The 22,412-nt window shown below is 43.4% G+C and overlaps 1 protein-coding gene across 3 annotated transcripts in view; it reads right to left on the bottom strand.

The window, feature by feature from the left end:
- The window catches only part of KDM4B (lysine demethylase 4B), a 95,280-nt gene that overhangs the window by 38,400 nt on the left and 34,468 nt on the right, over positions 1-22,412 (bottom strand). For all 3 annotated transcript variants that reach the window (XM_051639691.1, XM_051639692.1, XM_051639693.1), the window contains exons 6-8: positions 21,416-21,465; positions 18,732-18,835; positions 14,021-14,158 (exon numbers count right to left, since the gene is read on the bottom strand). In XM_051639691.1, the coding sequence (XP_051495651.1) occupies positions 14,021-14,158; positions 18,732-18,835; positions 21,416-21,465 (292 nt within the window). The remainder of the gene's footprint in view (positions 1-14,020; positions 14,159-18,731; positions 18,836-21,415; positions 21,466-22,412) is intronic.

Here is a 22,412-nt window from a genome sequence, read left to right as displayed (position 1 = left end):
TGTGTGCATGAGGGGTTGGAGGGGGGAGGAGAATGGGGGAGATCAGAGGAGGAAACTGTGGGTAGAGAAGGGTGAGAAACTTCCTTTGCTCTTATTCCATGAGAGCAGGACAAAAGCAGCAAGCTTGTGTTCCCCTGTCAATGATACCCATTTCCATTTATTGCTTCCCCTTCCATATAAACAGAGTCGTATTTCTTTCCAAGTATTTAATTGTGCTCATAAACACATGTATTTCCTCAGAGACACTATTCCTGCACCTCCCACCTCGGTCTCTCTCTATCCCAATTTCTGCAGAACATATCCTCCAGATTCCATTTCCCCCTCTCAAATTCTAACACTTCCATATTACATTATTCAACTTTACAGAAACAAAATGGAATTAAAAACTAACATGTCTACACTTATAACACCACCACTAAGGAGAGATACAAAAACCCGTTTCATGAATCATAGAATGATTTGGGTGTGAAAGGACCTTAAAGATCATCTAGATCCAACCCCCCCTGCAACAGATCAAACAAAAGAATAAACAGCAGAATATTTATAACTGAGATCTCTAAGGACCAACTGCAAGTCCTGAAAATGGGGGTGGAAAAAAAAATAAAACTAAACTCAAGACCAGTTTTCAGGTTAGCTCTTTGCCTTCAGTTATGAGGGATCTGAGATCCAAACCAGCAAGAAGACAAAAGGAGCTTCAATATTCCCCAAATCTGTAGGAACACAATTTGTTCCATCTTCTGAAGGCTTTTCCTGGCCTCATCTCTCCTTTGGCAGAAGTTAAGGACTTTGTTCTCACCATATAGGATAAGAACATGCAGAGGAAACTTGCAACCTAAGCACATGCAAAAATACTATAGGGAAATCCACAATGAAGCACTTTTCAAATACAGAAAACCAACATTCTTCCTCTACTTATTACTTTATCATCTGCTTCTCAAAGTTGGAGACTGTGGTGAAATATCTGACCACACCAGGAACCCTGTCTCATTTATTAGAACTCAAAGACTGACAGAGGGAAATTTGTGGCTACTGAATATGTAACTGTTATCTTATTTCCCTGATTTTTTTTTAAATAAGAAGACTAATAAGTCTATATAACAGCCAAATAAAAAGACTGTCTCCTTGCAGTAATATAATTAAATGATATATGGAAAAAGGCAGGTTCATTCAACCTCAAGCATCATTTTTGTCATGATATCTCCCTCTCTTCCCAGCTATTAGCACTAAACTGAACCTCATCTGTTCTATAATATATAAAAAGTTAATGCAAAATTACCCTTCTCCTGATGTAGAAACAGTCACCAAAGTGATGCAGTTAAATTGGCACCTCTGGTTCTCATGGAAAACCCCCTCACATTTAGATGAGATCAGGACCCACTGCACAGCTGAAGCCTCAGCCAGGCTCCTCCTTTGTCTTAATGGACATTTAAATATAAGAAACCCAAATATGCTCAAAGTTGATCTTCTTTCAGCTACTATGCCACCATTAAATGGCAGCCCAAAACCTTCACTTAAAGCTTTTATATCTGTTTTTTCATAACAATGAAGCCTAAAAGCAAGTTACTGGGAATGAAAGATGAAGTTCAAAAGGCAGCTAAGAAATCCCTGCAGTGCTTGAAAGGAACACATCTTGCTAATGCAGACAACACCCCTAAACTCTCCATAATTTTCCAGCACAAGGTAGAGAGTTTCAGCTTTTGAGAGAAACAGAAAGTCCTCCCAGTTATTGGATTCCTTGGGTGCTACTTGAGATCTAGTTCATACTCACCCAATATGACAGAACAAACTCCAGTTTAATTTCCCTTCCACTCAACCCAAACCTCCATTTCCACTCAGACTCTCACAGAGAGTCAGGGTTGGAGAAGTGACAAAGGCACATGAATTACATCTCTGTGTCTGGGAGATGAGTGGAGCAGGTATTCTGCCAGTAAATGAAGAGTTAAACTTTGAGGAGAAGAAGAAAAACCAAAACTGCATAGTTTGTGTGTTGATGGTTGAAAGCTTGTGGGAAAGATGATGAGTCTTGACCCCCTGTTTCTAGTGTAATTACCAGCATTGCCTTAAGTCTCAACAACAAACCAGTTCATTAGGAAACCCACTGGAAATCCTCTACAGAGTTGCATAAACAAAACAATTAGGCAAAAATTTCCACCGACTCCCCCTGGTCCCTGGCTGCAGGGCACACTCTCCTTGCTTCCTTGGCTACCTCCCACAACGTTCCAGGAGGATTCTTCTGAGGACAGTTGGGAAAGTGGCAAGTGGTGTTAGCTGGAGAGTCAGATGTATCTCCTGCCATCCCAAACAAAAGGATTCTGGTTCAAGATAAAAACTAGAAAATACCATCTGACACATTTCATTCTAGGCTAATAAAACAATAAACCAGCCCAAACGGCATCAGGCTTGGGCTGATGTTACACATGGAGGTTTCACTTGGTTGTGGTGTTTTTTGGAAAGTTATTTTGCAACCTCTGCCAGAATTGTTTCATCTTTTACTTGTCTGTAGAATGTGCCTGTAAGGATGCAGAATGCTGAATCTGTCTCAAATAGAGGGCTGGAGCATATCTCCTATGAGGACAGGCTGGGAGAGTTGGGGTGTTCAGCCTGGAGAAGAGAAGGCTCCAGGGAGACCTGAGAGCACCTTCCAGTGCCTGAAGGGGCTCCAGGAAAGCTGGGGAGGGGCTTGGGACAAGGGCAGGGAGGGAGAGGACAAGGGGGGATGGATGAAAACTGGCAGAGGGAGGTTGAGGTGAGACATGAGGAGGGAATTCTGGAGTGTGAGGGTGGTGAGAGCCTGGCCCAGGTTGCCCAGGGAAGCTGTGGCTGCCCCATCCCTGGCAGTGTTGAAGGGCAGGTTGGATGGGGCTTGGAGCAACTTGGGCTGGTGGGAGGTGTCCCTGCCCGTGCAGGGGGGTTGTGACTGGATGGGCTTTAAGGTCCTTTCCCACCCAAACCATGATTTGCAATCCTCATTCCTGTAAGATGAAGACAACCACAGTCAGGGGGAAGTATCACCCCAGTAGGGTCCCTCAGTGACTCAAGCAAAGAGGCAAGAACAGCAGGGAATTCAGTGCTCTCAACAGCACTATAAGAAGAAGATCAAATGAAGTACCAGTTCCTTTCTGTTTTACAGACTCATTCCAGTACAAGGGACAAACAAAGTAAGACTCTTATCCAGTGGTTATGATGTAGACCACAGCAAACATCATTCTGAGGTTATCTCAAGATATTATTTCTTCCGCGCCACAAGACTTGTGGCTGGTGAGAGCAGCCCACCACCAGCCACTGCCACAAAACATGTCACTTCTGCAGGTCAGCACCTTGTGTTCATGCATTAAGCACACAGCAAGCATGAACTCATATGGCTTGGTGAAGATCTACAGCTCTAAAGTGACAGACACACCAGACAACTCTTGCTAAGTGAGTTGAGTTATCCTTTAATCCTCCTGTTTGACCACCTGCCTTTTATTCATTTATTTTAAAAAGAAAACTGAATGCTGGGCTGGATTATACCTGTAAACCAAGTGAGGAAGCAATAAAATCCACATTTTGCATCCCATGTACAGGACCTATAGGCAGTTTGTAGAAACATGAAAAATTATGTTTGGTGGAACATGAAGTGTATCTGAAGTGACAACCCAAGATTGGCTTCTAGCATAGTATCAAAATCTTTCCCCTGGTAATAACAAGGATTCTTCAGTAACACTTTTCAAAAGGATATGAAGTTGAAAATGTATTTTCTTGCAACTCCAAATGCTGCAACTTAAGAATCAAGAGAGGTTTTATGTATTCAGGAAGCAAAACACTGTGTATCAACCCTAAAGGAAAGGGTCATCAAGACCTCTGTGAAAGTCACACACCAAAGGAAGTGCTGTTGTCTCTCTTCTGTAATAACCTAGACCCACCTGCATTTATTTTCACAGCAGTTAGAGCTGGGTGAGTACAGAGCAGAAGCAAGATCTGAAATGCTGATGAGCAAGATTAGGATGTGCCCAATTATGGGTCACCCCACAAAACCCGAGACTGCCAATAGCCACGAGGGTACCATGCTGGAAGTAGGAGCACAGCTATCAGGAAAGACAAACCATGAAGCAAAATAGAGTTTAAAAAAAATAAATTAAAAGAGGCTGCTCATAAGCAATCTGCTCTCACTGTACTCTAATAAAAAGTAGGCTTTATTTTTCAAGTGTTTTTCATGCACGAAGCAAAGAGGCAGAAGAGTAAAAAAAACTGTTGCTTTTCAGTACCCTGAAGGATTTTCTGTGGGGGACATCAAAAAGGAAAGGTACTTGATGAGAAAGTATAACACCAATTCAGTTACTTTACACTTGTACACTGTCTTCCAGAGTTCTAAAGTCACCATTTCTGCAGTTCTTGAACAGAATGGACTCTTTAGTTATTTAATCTTAGGTGAAACATAAGACTTCGCTTCCTTCTTCATATCTGTGCCCCCACGTGTCACCCCTGAAGCAATTCCCCTGGAGCAACACCAGCTGCAGAGGAAAGCACAATGCTAAGGCAGCTTTTAAAGGGATTGTTGATAGCCTTGCCCTACCAACATCCCCAAAGCCAGATGACCCTTAAGCCTCTGCTCTGACACATGAATGATTGGGGCTGGTTGACTTTATCAGGGGCTCCTGTGTGATAGAGAAGCTGAACGAATAAGCTGCAGGGAACACATTCTTCATGTGGCTATTTACTGCAGCCACAAAACACACCACAGCCTCCCCACTATAAATCACAGGGTTAGTGAGGCAGAGAGAGAATGGGAGACTCTATCAAGCCTTCAAGATCAGGACTCCCTGGATTCAGGGCAGTTTTCCACCCCAGAGATCTGGCAGTTTGCATCGCAGGCCCTTGGGGAGCCACCCTGAGCTGGCAGTCATTACTAAGCAGTATGCAAACAGCCAGCACCAGTGTGCTTGATACCTTGCAGTAATTAAGCTGAAGTTAATTAGGCTGTGTAGCATAAATAGTGTTTTTTAAAATATGCTTTAAAAACCTCCAGATCCTTCCCAGTCCAGTGCTTCAAGGGTTACACTGAACATGGAGCAGAGGAGGAGGTGCTGCCTGAAGTCATCTCTGCCCCGAGGTCCCATTTGCTGTGAATCAAGTCCTGAACAGTTTACAATTATATTCTGCATTTAAAATTAGTCTCTCAGATGCCCCTTCTCAAGGGCAGGACATCCAGATACCTGGTTAGCACCCAACCATCCAGAGGGGACACCAGTCCTTAGGTCCAGTGACATCCCAGGGCCTGAAATCCTGCAAACCTCCAGGGTGTATTTCTTCTGCTGACAGGAAGTGTTAATTGTCCTTCCTTCATCAACAAAACTGATGACAAGCAACCTCCCAGTCACTACTTCAGAAGAGGATCATGGAGGAACTCAAAAGAAAGCTGATAAAATTGAAGCTCCAAGATAGTTCCAGAAAAAACAACTGTCTCCTTTCCACTGCAGGATGAAACACACTGGAAAAAAATTCCTCTTTATTGCACTGAATCTGTGCCTTCTCCAGAGCAGGGTATTAAGGATGTTTACAGATAATACAAGAAAATGAATACCAAAAAAACCACAACAAAACTAACTTTGAATCTGACAAAAATAAACTATGGAAATGCTATTCCATAACAGATCTATTTTTTATGTATTCTAAGCTTAAACAGCCTCATTAGAGTCAGGCAAGGCATACAGAGTAATGCAAAAATACAATTCTGATTTCCCTTCTTTTGGAGACCAATTTTACAATTATTAACCAAAAGGTTTCTGCAAAAACCCCATGAATTTTATTTTCTTGGAAAACATGGACATCTCTTCAGAGAAAACCTACTAACATCTGAATAGTAGGAAGTAAGCTTCAATTTTACAGTGAAAATTAGAGGCGAGGCAACTTTAAATCACAAATACTCCAAATGTAAATTTGAGATCTGTTGATTCCAGTATTATATCAAAAATATCCATGGCAGGAAGAGGGTTCAGATGCAATAAACTATGTAAAAACCATAGTTTGAGATCTAAATGATGCCTTTATATATCTGTAAAATCCAAAGAGAAGAGTCTTGTCTTCTCCCCGGGGAGATGAAGAAGCAGCAGAGCAGCACTGAACTGCCCTGGATAGGAGCTCTGGAGGAAACACTGCACAGGATGGCAGGAAGGCTACTTATTTCACAGCATAAAATGTAGGATTTGGGAAGAAAGGGCAACTTGACCCCATTTTATATTGAGAGAGATAATTCCAGCACTAAGTCTGGAGTAAACAGGAGATAAAATGAAGGTATGAAAATGTCAACCGACAGTAACACAGTCGTTATCATCCAGGAGCATCTGCTGTTCATATAAAGGAAAGTGCAATAAATTGTTCCCCTCCCATCCATTTATTTCCAGTCCAGTTTGCAAAAGAAATAGAAAAGCTGACCTGTGAGGTACACCCCAATTTCTTATAAAACTGTACACTCTAAAAGTGCCTTTTTGAGAACCCAGGCCACCTCAGGAAGGACACTTCCCTACAACACTTGGGCTTCAAAATGTTCTTTAGGCAAATTCACAGTTATTCAGGTCTGTCCATGGTTGCATCCAAGAGTTTTTGGAAGCAAATAAAAATCAAGCCAGTAATGTAGCTGGGAACTGCAGGCTTGTGTGGCAAAATGAAAAGGAAAAAAATTAGGGTAAGGAATGAAAATCATCATTCATTGCCTGTCACAGCCCAGTTCTTCAACAACCAGGCAGAAAAAGGCAAAAAAAAACCCAAAACAAACCAAAAACACGACCAAGAGTTAATGGAAGAAAAATTACCAAAGAATTCCCACTATGGAGTACAAAGGAAAATGTTTCTCCTGTAGACTCTACCTGTGCAGCTAAATATTAACTACAATGCATCCAAGTAAAACCATTCCTACTCAATTGTATAATTTAGTCAGTAAAGTTAAGGTCTAAAGCAGAATATTCAGGTTACAGTTGAGTCCTGAAATATTGTGCCAGTATCTACAACACTACAAAAAACCTTTTATGCTCATTTCTTCTGGATCTCTTTTTACTTTGCCCACTGTGACAGTTTAGTCAAATAGGACTGTATCTTTAAAAAGCATCAAAAATCATCCCCTGCCAGAGTTTGATCTCCCCATGTAGCATGGCAAAGAATAATGAGATGAAATCCCAGTAGCATGGCAAAGAATACTGAGATGAAATCCCATCAGGTATTTGGAAAGACCTAGTGACAGTACACCAGGATTATCCATGGGAGCCCCAGGATTCCCTGAAGGTCTCCCTCCCACCCACAGACAAGTAACTGACAGACGTGCTGTTCAACCACAGCTTTTCACACAGATGAGGTGGAACAGGCAAGCTATGGTTGCCCTCAAAGTCACCTTGACTGGGAAGAAGTCAGCAGCAACACAAGGTTCCCTGAGGACAGATGGAGACATTTACATTGACAAGAAATGGGATAACAGTGAAAGAGCTGTTAATTCTTAGACTTCTGGGCACAATGTCCAGCTGTAGGCAAGACATCTCCTTCCCAGTGGTACACCCCCATAAAACTGAAGACATGAATTAAAGGAGAATGTTATACCCTTCCTCTGAACACAAGGAGACTGACATTTGCTTAGAACAAAATCCAGTCAGTCCTGGGGATTTATACACATCACAAGAGATTGTATGAATCTTGCCTGTCACACAGGAGCACTCAGCACTGGGGCTGGAGACACAATTATTAGAAGGACCAGCAAATCAGACTTAAGAGGCAAATACCTGCTGCAAGTAACAAGCTGAAACAAGAGCAGGGCAAACCTGAAGAGAGAAACCAAAGCATTCTGCTGCATGTTTGTGATAACCCACGTGTCAAAAGCCACCAGCTCTCACACTGCTCACCTGGGCCTGGGACATGCAAAGCAGGTTCCAGAGACACCAGCTATAGATGGAGACACAAACCTCCCTCTGTGTATTGGCGCTGTGTTTAGTTAATAAAGATGTTTGGGTCAATATGACCTTATGGTAAGAGGCTACTTGTCAGCAATGGTTACAGCCCCCATCTAAGGACACAAAACCCAGCCCCACACCCTCATTACCATTACACACACACCCTGCCAGTTCCTCCCCATCAACTTCGAAGCAGCTCTGAAAGAGACTCAAAACCTCTCACTACGTTCTCAAAAAGCTTTGAACCAAACAGGACAGCTAGTTTATTCACTTGGCTACTCATCCAAGCCACTTCCACTTGGATTTTTAAGCATCCATTCACCCAGGTTACAGATAAAAGCATATTTACACACTATTAGTTTCCTACAAAACTGAAGCCTTCTTTTTTTTTTTTTGGCTAATGCTGATGCTTGTTCTACAGTTAGAGCAAAACTAGTGTCAAAGAAGCTGATCTTTACACTTCAGCCTGGTTATCAGGTCTTTTTACAGCCTGGGCAGGTTCTGCTGTGGTTGGTAGGACATCTCATCCATCTGGCAGGCAATTAGCACAGCCCTGTCCATGTTCCTCCAAGGGGCACCATTACCTTTAACATGAGCTCCAGCACAGTGTCCTGGACACACACTGCTCTCCATGGAGCAGAATCCAAATTTCATCCCCAGGATAACATCCAGGAGAACATTACAAGAGGCTAATTTTGAACCTTGCCTTGTCACAGGTCTCAGGAGTACTGGTAGGACAAGACAGCTGTGCTGCTAACCCAAGGAAAGGAGAAGAATCCATTTCCAGCCAGGTGGTGTCAAGTGCAGATGCTGCCCAGTCCAGAGTTTCACAGAATCACAGAACCATGGAGTGGTTTGGGTGGGAAGGGACCTTCAAGATTATCCAGTCCCAACCCCCTGCATGGGCAGGGACACCTCCCACCAGCCCAGGCTGCTCCAAGCCCCATCCAACCTGCCCTTCAACACTGCCAGGGATGGGGCAGCCACAGCTTCCCTGGGCAACCTGGGCCAGGCTCTCACCACCCTCACAGCCCAGAATTTCCTCCTCATGTCTCACCTCAATCTCCCTCTTCCAGTTTTAATCCATCCCCCCTTGTTCTCTCACTACAAGCCCTTGGCCAAAGTCCCTCTTCAGCTTTCCTGGAGCCCCTTCAGGCACTGGAAGAACTTTATAAATGAGCATGCAACAAGAAGGAAAAAAACCTGCTCTGCTGTGAGCAAAGATAATCAAATTGTGCCTAGAGCAGAGAAATCAATATAGTAGTTTTTAAACTTAGTAAACCTGCAATAGTTAACCAAAAATCCCACACTCCAAGATGGGTCTCTCCACGAATGTGAAGGCAGCTCAAGTGTACACACTCAGCTGAGATTTCATTAAGTCCCTGTTTAACTTCAAATGAGATTTAAACAAACCTTTTGCCCTCCCAGTGTAACAGCCTTCGTACCTCATCTGGAACCTGATAGCAAGGTATCCAAGGGTTAATTAACACGTATGCAGTGTGTGGCTCAGGCAATATTAAATGGAAATCTCTGAACAGACAAGTGTCACTGGGTGCAAGGGAAATAAATTGGGCGTCCCCTTCCACACTTCAACTTTCCCTCCATGGATTTGCTCAGAGCTCTCGGTGCTGCTTGTTCAGTAATTTCACGCTACGCTGCTTAACAATGTAAGCATGGAGGCTCAATCTGAAACTGCACTTCCCAAATGTCACTTATTTGTGAACACATGGCTGAACCCAAAATTGCTTTTAATATTAGAGTGGAGCCTGCTGGCACTGCTGTAGTTAAGGGTCTGTCAGAATTTCCATGACAAACCCCATTTTCTGGGGTGTAATACCATGACCATTTGCTACAGATAAACCAGGTGTACAAGGTCACAGCAGACAAACATGATCTTTAACATTTTCAAACCAAGTTTTCTCTTGTCTGTTTTCCAGTTTAAGACACTTCACACTGATTTGGATCTTACAGGTCCAGGTTTTCTTGTACCATCCCTTTAACTCCAGAACTAATCCAGATGTGGGGCTCCTACTACACTCAGCACTGCCACAGGGTCTGAGCTACAGCCTTGATGGGACATGAAGAGATTAGAAACACCAACGTGGGGTTCACAACTTGAACACTGCTGGGGGCAGAGAGGATGTCAACGTTTGACTCAGTTTGACAACACGCAGTTGCTAGTTGAAAAAAAGCTCACTGAAATAAAAAAAAAGGATCAGCAAAAGCAAAACTGGCTTCATCCTGGCTCAAACCAGGACAGAGGACAAATACATCTTCTCAGCATGAGGATTTTTCTGTTGTGAGAACTACTTCAGGTGCCATTAGTAGCAACTTACAGGTGTTACCCCACCAGCACAGGAAATTTGTGTCTTTTATATTTCAAGATGTATTTCATTTTTGTACTTCAAGGCACAGCCACTAGCATGCCTAGCAGAAGATGCTTTTACACCACTGTACTTCCAGAAAGGATATAATAAAATCTATTTTGTGTATTTCAGAAAAGGAGAAAGCTCAGGTGCCAAAGTTGTTGGTTAACAGTGGAGTCCTTGAAACCCCGGGCTGAATATTATTGAAGAAAAAATTAAACAAGACCGACATTTCACCTTTCAGGAACCTGACCAGCTGAGCTTGCTTTCCAAGGGATGAGCTTCTCAGACACCAATTATTGTGCCATTGGATATTCAAAGACTGCCTGCCTGAGTTGCTGAGGGAGGATATGGAATACCAGGACAGGGAAAAAAGTGGGGTGACAACCATCTTCTTTTTCTAGTTGGGTTAATGTTCACTTAAAAGGAAAAATAGGAAGAAACAGCATGGGGGTTTTTCTGTGATTCTACAAGATCCCTTGAAGCCTGCAGTGCCAGAAACAGCACTAGCCTCCAGAAGCAAAAAATGTGTGACTCACATTAGTCACAAAGCAGCCACTCAGGCTGATTAACACACAACATTGATTGCTACTGAATCTCCTGCCATGCAGCAAGTTTCAGCTTGGCTCAGAGTGGCCAAAGGCATTACAGCAAAGAGGTGGAGAGCTGAAAGGTGCTGTCAGGGGTCTCAGGATCCCAAAACTGAGAAGAGAATGATGCTGTTCAGTAACCAGCTCCCTTTTGCTCTCAGAATATAAACTTCCGTGAAGGAAAACTGGACATCACTCCATTGTTCCACAGACTGAGACACAGATGTGCTTGCAACCCAGTTTGAACAGAGCTGGTTTTGCCCAGAACAAAGGATTATGATGCATGATAGAAGTTAGAGTCAACCTGAGATGACAGAAGAAAAATAAGTGAAAGAGATACCACAGATGTTATGCTAGAGTGAAAACTAAGTCTGCCCTTCTGGAAAGGAACATCTGAGGTAATTTTCAAATACTACCCCACTGCAATCTTTCCTTCTTTCCCCAGAGACTGTGTGGAGCTGAACCTTAACTTAAAAATCCACATATCTCATTGAATCAGTTATGCTGATCAGCTACACTTCCCACCTAAACCCCAGAGAAAGCAGAATGTGCCATCAGGAAAAGTCACTGACTTCGCAACTGCCTAAAGTAACAAAACATACAAGAAATTTGCCCTAAAGAGAAAAAGCCACAAAGTAATTTCAGCATGACTCTCCTCTTCAAACTTAACTGAGTGCATAGATTAAAGAAATTCAGGTATTTTCAGAAGGTTATTACCACAGTCTTATTAAAGCTTAAAAGTATTTCCAGCTTATTCCTTCCCCTTCAGTGTGTACCTAATGAATTGTATTCAGTTACATCAGTCACCTTATTCACTGTGAAATGCACTTTGGATGCATCAGAAAACCAATCTAACACACTAGTCCCAAAACAACCTCTTCACAAGGTGCATGAAACATCTGGCATTAGAGAAAGTCATTCCTGTGCCCTCAAAATGGCACGAATGTCCTGGTTTGAGCCAGGATAAAGCCAGGGAGAAGGTCGGAGATGACAGAAGAAAACTTCCTTCCCTCCTGCTTCGCCCTCTCGCTGTTTCGCTTCGCCTCTGCCTCCCTTCCTCTCTCTTTCTCTCTCTCTCTTTCTTCTGTTCGTGGCCGGCGTCTGGGAAAACACCCTCTGCCCATCATCATCGACCTGTCGACCTCAAGCCCTCCTGACCCTCGTAACTCTCTGCCTTTCTCCAGGAGCAGCTTCGGGATTCCTCGAAATTGTCTCATCTGAGGGGAGTGCTGGGGGAGTTGCTGGGGGTGGGGGGAGGCGAGAGGCTTCTACCCACACCTTTGTATAATCACATATACATATATATATACACACACTCTCATATCACATATTAGTATTCTAATTAAAGCTGCACGGTTCAGTTTTCAATCTAGCCAAGTCTCTCTCTTTTTCTCTCTCTCCTTCCCTACCTGGGTGGGAGGGGATCAAGAGCATTGTTGTCAAACTGAGTCAAACGGTGACAACAATTAATTGGCGCCCAACGTGGGGCCAGGTGTGTCCCCAGGATCTCATCAGCTGCGGATCGTAAGAAACAGCTGGAAGAATGGTTGGCATCCAAAGGCAAGACTTACAAACGGCCACCTATGATGCTGCTTCAGAAACAGGCAGTGAAGCTGGCTGAAGTACCAAGAAGTACCAAGAAGAAAGAGAAGCAATTACAAACTGGCCAGAAGGCACCCACTTTGGAATGCCACCACAAGAAGTGGTGAAACGAGCTCAAGAAGCTCCACCATATGATCATCTACCAGAGACTGAGAAACAGTTTGCCCTTTTCACCAATGGCTCCTGTCATCTTGTAGGGAACCACTGGAACTGGAAAGCTGCCGTGTGGAGTCCTACACGACTGGTTGCTCAAGTAGCCGAAGGAGAAGGTGAATCAAGTCAGTTTGCAGAGGTCAAAGCCATCCAGCTGGCCTTGGATATTGCTGAGCGAGAGGGGTGGCTGAGATTCTACCTTTACACTGACTCATGGATGGCAGCAAATGCCTTGTGGGGTTGGCTAAAGCAGTGGCAGCAAAACAACTGGCAGCAAAAGGGTAAACCTATTTGGGTTGCTGACCTGTGGAAGGACATTGCAGCTCAAATAGAGAAATAGGTGGTCAAAGTACAGGTTTGGGGAGGCCTGGCAAACTGACTACATCACACTGCCTCAGAGCCGCCAGGGTAAGCGCTATGTGCTTACAATGGTGGAAATAAGTACAGGATGGTTGGAGGCATATCCTGTGCCTCATGCCACAGCCAGGAATACTATCCTGGGTCTTGAAAGGCAAATTTTGTGGAGACATGGTACTCCAGAGAGAACTGAGTCAGACAATGGGACCCATTTCAAAAATAGTCTTGTTACTGATTGGGCTAAAGAGCATGGTATTGAGTGGATCTACCATATCCCATACTATGCACAAGCCTCAGGGAAAATTGAAAGGTATAATGGTCTGTTGAAAGCTACCCTGAAGGCAATGGGGGGTGGAACTTTCAAAAATTGGGATAAAAATTTGGCAAAGGCCACCTGGTTAGTTAATACCAGGGGATCCATCAATCAGGCTGGGGCTGCTCAATCAGACCTTTTGCATACTACAGATGGGGATAAAGTCCCTGTGGTATGTGAAAGAAACTTGTTGGGTAAAAGTGTCTGGGTCTATCCTGCTTCAGGCAAAGGTAAACCTGTCCGGGGTATTGCTTTTGCTCAGGGACCTGCACATACTTGGTGTGTAACGATGGAGGATGGTGAGGTACAATATGTACCTCGGGGTAATTTGACGTTGGGAGAGAATCCTTGATTTAACAATTGGTAAGTTATAGAGCCTGTACGTAATGTATGGTATGGAATAAGGGGTGGAATGTCCTGGTATTTTCAGAAGGTTATTACCACAGTCTTCCATCTAGCCAAGTCTCTCTCTCTCTTTTTCTCTCTCTCCTTCCCTACCTGGGTGGGAGGGAGAGGGGATCGAGAGAATTGTTGTCAAACTGAGTCAAATGGTGACACATGAATTATCAACAAGAATAAACCAGGAACATGGCACAACGAAAAAGCACATTGTTAAAAACATGGCACTTTCCTTTTTGTTCCTAAGGGTAAGTCTCCCACTCTGACTCCTTTTACTCCCTGGGCCAAAGGTTTTTAATAGCCCTTTTAATAACCCCAGCAGACACCTACTTGGGTGGCCATTTTTCCATAGTCAATCCATCGCAAAGTGGCAAAGTTGGTTGACTCGGCACAGTTGAAGCCATGGTTGAAGCCAGCATGGTAACCATAAGGAAAGGTGATCATAAACTCTCCAGCTTCCTGGGTGATCTGGAAAACAAAAATTAAAGGAAGAGATACCCCATGGATTAGTTGATAGAGCAGCTTGAGAAGAGACAGCTGTAAAAAAAGTTCATTGGTTAAATCTCTTTCGAAAGGAGGGCAAAACAGTCCTTGCTAAACCTGAAACAATTCTTGTTCACTGCAGAAATACTGAATTATTTCTATTAAGGAAAAAAGACAGCACAGGAGTCACAAGATCTGAACTATTTAGACTCACAGACTCCAGTTACAGAAAGGGTCTCAGTCTGCAGAGCTCCTAAAGATCAATAAATCTTTAAATCAGAACCCCATCAACTCATGGCCAGGCTAAATTTACACTCCCACCACCATGTTGGTGGAGTCAAGGAAAGTGGATTCCTCTCCTAATGGGGGCAAAACAGGGAGAAAAGTGCTCTCTTCTGCAGGGTCCCACTGAAGCACATGCTGCCTTTCACTGTATTTATTTCCCCAGTCACATTTATCAGGTTTAGTCCCATTTCTTCATCCCAAAGTCACCCCCCTAAAAATTACTGCCCACTATTTGCCTGCCTAAGTATAATTAAACCAACAAGAAGCATTATGGACATTATTAATATAAGGTTTAATGCCCTGCAGATTGCAGCTGTAATCAGAGGCCAGTTGATTTGCAATGCCTCTAAAAAATATTTTTAAATCTTATGCAGAAAAGACATGGGGGAAAAGAAAGGAGTTTAATTGTGAGAGTGTGGCAGAGATCATAAGAGCAGCCAGCAGAGATCTAGCAAGCTTGGAGCAACCCCTCCAGTCCAGCTCTCCAGCTCAGCAAGCATGAGACAGCACTTCCCTTCTCTGGATTAGGAAAAGAGGCAAAATTTGACCTTCCCTGTCTTTCCAACCCAGAAGTGCTGACAGCCCTTTCAGAGCAGTCACATGCCAAGCAGCTCCATTTGGATTCCTTCCCACCAGCAGTAACTCACCACACAGCAGCCCAGAGCCTACAGAGATTTCAAAGAACCTACAAGCAGAAAGATGGGTCCAAACAGAAAATGGAAACAGGCAGAAGTTAAACCATTTACGCACTTGGCTGGACTAAACACCTAAACTTCATGCTATTAACATCAGCAGAGTAATTAAAAAAGAGAGAATAAAAACTGCCACGATAATAGAAGAAGCTCCTGCAGTAGTTCTGGATGAGAGGTGCTGAAGTCCAGCCTGTACCCAGCTCCATGGAACATTCTCCCCTCCAGCCTGCTCCATAAATCAGCATGGTAGATTGCTAACTTCAGAAGACAGAAAGATTATGTTTCTGTCAGGAAATCTACATCCCGGTGTCTTCATTTCAAGCCCAGAGTGTATGTCCTCCATGTCACTGCTGTCAACATTATCCCCACAATAAATTAGAAAGCACTCAAAATGATGGATAGGCCATGCAGAAAAGTAATAACTATTGAAGGAAAGCCAGCACAAACTGCCACTCATGGAGAAAGCCCTAAATTTACTGACTTCTGCAAGCTCTTGAGGAACAAATGGAGAAATCAATATGAGATTACAGAAATACACATTTTTAATTATTAAAAAGCCCTAGTATTGATCTGCTTCTTTTTTATTTTTTTGTTCCAGATGTAAATACCATTATAGAGATTTATAAATGCCTGTTCACTTCACTGAAATCTGCCAGGAATTTAGATGAAGGGATCCTATCTCTGTTTCCACAAAAAAGGCACATGTTCCCTGTTTCTGAATAACAGTGATCCTCCTTCAAAAGCCCCTATTTCAGGACAGAAGGTATTCACATATAGGCTGTTCAGACTGAAGAGATCTCCTCCTCCTCTTAATATTTCAAAACAGTGAGTGCCATAGAGGAGAGAGAAGCTCTCACAAAAACACACTTCCCCCCCCTCCCCATTCTGTAAATCAAGATTGGGAATTATATAAGTAACATGTTAGTAATCCCCCCTTAAAAAAGAAAGTTGGGGTTTGACTCTAATATTGTCCTCTACGTGCTCAGAGCTTTTTTTGTAAAACAAAAAATGAATAAAAAGAGGGAGACAAAAATCAGATTCTTAGCATCAAGATTTCTGCATCTCCTGAGTACGAAGGAGACACCAGAAATCAAGCTGCAAAAAAAACCCTCTTCGTGTCACAAATCAAAAGATTCATAGTGGGAAGCCCAGCTAAGCAGGTAAAGACTTTTCACCAAGCAATAAATTACAAACTCCCTTATTTAAAGCACTTTGGATCCAATCCCTAACATCACACAGCTCAGTAAAGCTGTCTTGGAATAAGCCTGGCCAGAAAGTTTTCCTCTGCTGCCTTTTTACAAACTCTTTTGCTGCTCTTGCTTGGTTATTGATCAGAAATCACTTAGTATGTAATTACCAGTCAATGCCACTTTCCTCAGACAGATGGAAAAGCAAACACATGACAATATATTATTCTAGAGGAAAAATATGCCCATCTACAACATTCAAACCTCTGGAGTCCTGCAAGAATTTCCTTCACTCCCTGACCCCTATCAGACCCAAGAGCACTGCCCCAGCAAGCTGCTTCAATGGCAGAAACTCATTCCCAATTCCAGGTCTCCTCCACTCTGCAGGATGGCTGCACATCACTGCAGGATCACATGGCAAACTTCACCTCCAGAGGTTCTGTGCACCAACAGGCTTGGGCTTGTTTTTTTCAATTATTAGACCCTGGCCCAGGTTGCCCAGGGAAGCTGTGGCTGCCCCATCCCTGGCAGTGTTGAAGGGCAGGTTGGATGGGGCTTGGAGCAACCTGGGCTGGTGGGAGGTGTCCCTGCCCATGCAGGGGGTTGGATCTAGATGATCTTCAAGGTTCCTTCCAACCCAAACCAATCCATGGTTCTATGATTATTTTCAGCTGGTTCTTTAGCTAAAGCAGGACATGCTTTTTAGGCTCTGTTCAGCCAATTATTGTACCACTTATGGCATCTGGACAAAACATCATAAGGAAAACACCAGAAGAAGTAGCAAGACAGAGTGTTCAATTGAAGCAGAAAAAAGCATAAGAAGAAATCCTTAAACTTTACAATTTAGGCCAATAAAGACAGATAAGGCCAGGTTTTTCAGGAGCTTGCACTACCTACAGATTTCATACTCTTTTCTGAATATGGTCAGGACAGAGAATGTATTTTACCCTCTATCAATTGCTATCTCTCAGAGGGGCATCTATGCATCAAACTGAGATGCCTCCCATATTCCAACCCACATATCCACTTTTCTGAACCTTGCAAAGTGGAAACCCTTACCTAAAAATGCAGATCCCACAATTAGGTATTTTCATTATTATTTTCAACCATGTGTAGCAGGTACTCATGTTTTACACTTGAGAATTAGGTTCCACAGATAGAATTACAAGAAAAATGGCTTGTTGCTCTCTCTACGAACAATTTAATATCAACCATCTTGTGCAAACTGGGCCAAGTCTGGCCACTGATGTTGAACCAGAAGCACCACATCACTTGGTACAAGTCTCCCTTGCACTGACAGCAAACTCATCTGACAAGCCAGACGATCACACTTCAAATTTCATTCATCACAGCCTTCCACTAGGAAAAATGAAAGTCTCTGGAGCAGTAAATTGAATGAATTCATAGGTTTTATGCTATAAAAGAGCCAAGATCTTTTCCTTCCTTTTCAAAGAACCACCAGCCTCATCAAATTGGTGCTTTACTTTGTCTCAAGTTGACTAATTCTAGCAAAACCACACTTAAGAAAAAATGATCAGAACTCAAAGAGATCTTAGTTAGAAAAAGGTGGCCATAAAATCTACCTACAGCCAGTGATGCAAAGGGGATGAAGGAGGATTAACTCAGTTTGAATCAGACATCCTTTGACACTTCCCACTGGAGTTATGAGTCCCAGTACCTCAAACTCAATTCTCTTCCCTCACCCAAGGGCTGTCCCTGGGCACCCAGGCAGGAGGGGCTCTGTGTGCCAGCACCACACAGCAGCAGCAGGAGCTCTTTGACTGATTCTGCACAGATCCTAAATCCATGGTAAGCATGCTTGGCTGAGGAGATTTACTTCTTGCCAGAAGACTTTGAGAATAAGCATATTAAAATGATCTTACCAAATAAACATGACTCCTCATTTCAAATAACAGGACTTAAGTGACTGATGGATCCTTACTGGCTTAGTGTAGAACAGACTCTTACACAACAGAGAACCAGCACGTTTAACTCTGGGGTTTGGTTCACAGTGGATCCAGGAGGAAAAAAATAGAAGAAGCCTGTGTTCAAGACTTACCACTGAGTTATGCTGCCTCCAGATAAGCCACATCATCGGCATTATTGTTTGCCCCTCTCTACCTGGAGAGGCTCCCTAATTGACAAAGTTAGTTCTAGTGAAAGCTTTTCTGAAGAGAAGCACTTCAGGAGAGTGTCTAAGCCAAGCCACAAATCCTCATTTGCAGCAGCCACCTGCTTTAAACCGATAGGACCCATTTAGCATAATAATGCACTTAGAAATTAAGCAAATGGCTCCTCAGCGGCTTGCAATGAATTGCGGCCTTAGAAGGGGGGTGCTGGGCTTTGTGCACCTCAACAACTTGCCAGGGTCTTCAATGCATCCTTTGGACATACCCGGTCAAAAGGGATGCCATACTTCTTCAGGATGGAGGGTGAAATGAGGGTCATCTTGTGACGGAGGAAAGCATCACATCCCTGAGAGCTTCCTGGGAAAAATCCTGTAGAGACATGAAAAAGAGGAGTATCACTGCAGGAATATTATCTCCCATCAGTCTTTAAGCAGAGACAAGCTGACAAAATGAAAACCTGCCTTAATACTTTATATAGATCAAACCCATAAGCACAGAACTGAAGACGTCAGTAATTATCATTGTTTAAAATACAACATAAATTGGAGCCCCCAAGATAGGAAGGACATGGAGCTCCTGGAGAGAGTCCAAAGGGTGATGAAAATGATCCAAGGACTGGAGCAGCTCTGCTCTGGAGACAGGCTGGGAGAGTTGGGGTGTTCAGCCTGGAGAAGAGAAGGCTCCAGGGAGACCTTAGAGCACCTTCCAGTGCCTGAAGGGGCTCCAGGAAAGCTGGGGAGGGGCTTGGGACAAGGGCAGGGAGGGAGAGGACAAGGGGGGATGGATGAAAACTGGAAGAGGGAGATGGAGGTGAGACATGAGGAGGGAATTCTGGAGTGTGAGGGTGGTGAGACCCTGGAACAGTGTCCCTTCCAACCCAAACCATTCCATGATTCTATGAAATTTTGTGACAAAAACTTGCACGTTGAGGCACATTCACCTCAATTCCACTCAAGCTGAGAGTTCACATCTTGGTTTTATGTGTCTGGGAACAAGCCCCTCAGCAAAACCCTAGGAAGTGAAGAAACAGAATCTATTTGTGTCAAGATTTGGCTAGTACCCTACGCCCTGAGCCACACTTGTTCTGAATATGGATAAGGAAAAAAACCAACAGTATCTCTTCCAAACACTGCCATGTCCTTTTTATACCTTCTCTGATGGACAACTATATTATTCCTGGAAAAGAGATCTACTTACTGCAAGACCCACACCAAGCCATTAGAATAAATCACAAAAAACGAAAAATAACAAATTTGTGGCAAAATCCAAACAAACCCTTTGATGCCAGCACTTTGCCTCCAGAAATACCAGCTAAACCAAAGTAACACCATTTTCTTTAACACTGTGTTCTACTCCAGCTGGGGGATTCAAGAACAAATGATGTGTGTACAGGGATTAAAAAACATCACCATTTAGGAAAACAAATAACCCAACCTTTGGAAACAAAACTAATTGATGAGACATAATGGAAGGAGTTTCAGAAAGTGAAAAGGATTACTGGATTCCAGATTTTCTTATATTTTTGTACTAAAAGCATTTCAATTAAAATTATGACTGTCTGCTACCCAGTCTGTCGTCCTTCTCTGCAGTTCCTCTTTTTAATGCACAGTTTAAGTGGCTCTCATTAAATCTACTAATAAAGAAGCACATTTTAAGTGATTAGCACCAATAACATGGCAACACATTAGCATTCTCTCCATGGGCTCCATAGCTCTCCCAGTGAGCCCATTTGCAGCTCAGCTATTCATTTTCCATATTAATTGCACACTCATTTCTCCACAGTCAACTTCTTCATAGCAGGGACCACTGATCATAGACAGGGAGAATGCCCAGGCAATGATACTGCTTTTTTGGAGTTCAAAACATTCCCCATCCCAACTTCTAAGCAAGAGAAAACTAAAATGAAGATGAGATTATTGATCATTTGCTTCTGGTTTATACCCTAGGTCTCAAAAATGGATCATCAGGAAAAAAGTTACAAAGAGCTAGAGAGACAGTATTACTTGAATCACTTTGGTGGGGTGTTTCAGATTCTATAGCACAGACCACCTGGATTCATTGGCTTTTTAATAGATGAAAAAGTGACCTTTCTAAAACATGGCAAATGACTCAAATGAACCGTAGCTTTGCAGTGCAACATTTCTGACCAGCAATTCTCAGTATTATTTCATAGAATCATGGGATGGTTTGGGCTGGAAGGAACCACAAAGATCATCTAGATCCAAGCCCCCTGCATGGGCAGAGACACCTCCAACTACACCAGGTTTCTCCAAGCCCCATCCAACCTGCCCTTGAACACCAAAGGAAAGCCACCCAATGCAGTGTGTGTAGTTATGGCCCAGTGAGAACCCCAGCAGGTACTCTCCATGAACCCTGCTGGTGAATTTGGAAGCTCTTTCCTAGTTAAGACTGAAAGTTATCGATGCTGATACTGTGTATGGAACATTTCCAGTATGGGAAGAATAGTTCCCAACACCTTTTTCCCCACAGAACCTGTATGGGGCTATCAGAAAACCCCCCCATGCTGCACCCCACAACAGTTCTCATCTCACCATGAAAAATTTATTACACACAGAGATGCATGAAGGGTCTGTTATTAAACCCATTTCCCACACGTAGAAGCATTTGGTCTCAAAGCCTCAAAATTCAAGGTTTTTTCCCCATCAATTTTAATTAGGGTCACAGTGTGTCAGCAGACCAAGGCTTTGAGTAAACAGTTGCACTGGTAGGAAAATTCACTGACAAGTTTTCTGACTCTGAAGCTATTACACCAACGCAGCAAGGCCCATCAAGCAGCTCTTGCAAGATTCAATTATAGCAGCCAGTCCAACATCAATTCCTTACCAATCCATTTCAAAATGAAGGGTAAGATTCTGCCCTGAGATGCTTCAGTTTTCCCTGAGACCACAGCCCTGTGTTTTTCCCAACACAGGAGCAAGCAAAGCTCACCTTTTGCCAGGCGTTCCAACCTCTTGCCGTGTTCTGGAGGTATGGCATACCTAGGAGAAAGTCACAGAAAAGAGGAAAAAATTAATCACACCTCACTATCACCTGAAAAAAAGGGAAAGGAAAAGCTAGAAACAAGTGTGGGAATAACTTTCAGCACTGCACACTTATAATTAATGTCTGGAAATATAAGGAAAATGTTAGAAGTCTGGAATGTATCAATAACACGTGATTACAACACGTGGAAGAAAGCAAATATTTTAATAAAAGTCTTTAGACATGTTATATGATGTGTTATTTGCCTGCTGTTTTTTTTAAGGAACATCACAGGACTCCACAAGGTAGAAGGAGAATGAAGAAGGCAGATGATATGGCAGTGGTAAAACCAGAAACCAATCAGTGTAACACAGCAGGTATGGTTCCACTTGAGCGATACCTGCAAAATAAAACCATGAGGCTGTGCTGGAGATTAATGGGCAAGAATTTCTGGATGGGCTGAGAAGGTGTGAAAGAGGGTCTGTGCACATTGGTATTCCAAAGAAAATCACAGAATCATGGAATGGTTTGGGTTGGAAGGGACCTTAAAGATCATCCAGTCCCAACCCCCTGCATGGGCAGGGACACCTCCCACCAGCCCAGGCTGCTCCAAGCCCCATCCAACCTGCCCTTCAACACTGCCAGGGATGGGGCAGCCACAGCTTCCCTGGGCAACCTGGGCCAGGCTCTCACCACCCTCACACTCCAGAATTCCCTCCTCATGTCTCACCTCAATCTCCCTCTGCCAGTTTTCATCCATCCCCCCTTGTCCTCTCCCTCCCTGCCCTTGTCCCAAGTCCCTCCCCAGCTTTCCTGGAGCCCCTTCAGGCACTGGAAGGTGCTCTACGGTCTCCACAGAGTGTTCTCTTCTCCAGGCTGAAATCTGCAAAACTTTAAAAAACTAAAATTTCTACCACTCAGAATTCTTCCACTGAGCTCGTGTGTGTGTTTGCCACCTCTCCTG

Source organism: Apus apus, chromosome 24 (assembly GCF_020740795.1).
Source record: "Apus apus isolate bApuApu2 chromosome 24, bApuApu2.pri.cur, whole genome shotgun sequence".
Classification (NCBI taxonomy): Eukaryota; Metazoa; Chordata; class Aves; order Apodiformes; family Apodidae; genus Apus; species Apus apus.
Note: the sequence above shows the minus strand (reverse complement) of the source record. Positions and strands in the feature narration are given on the sequence as shown.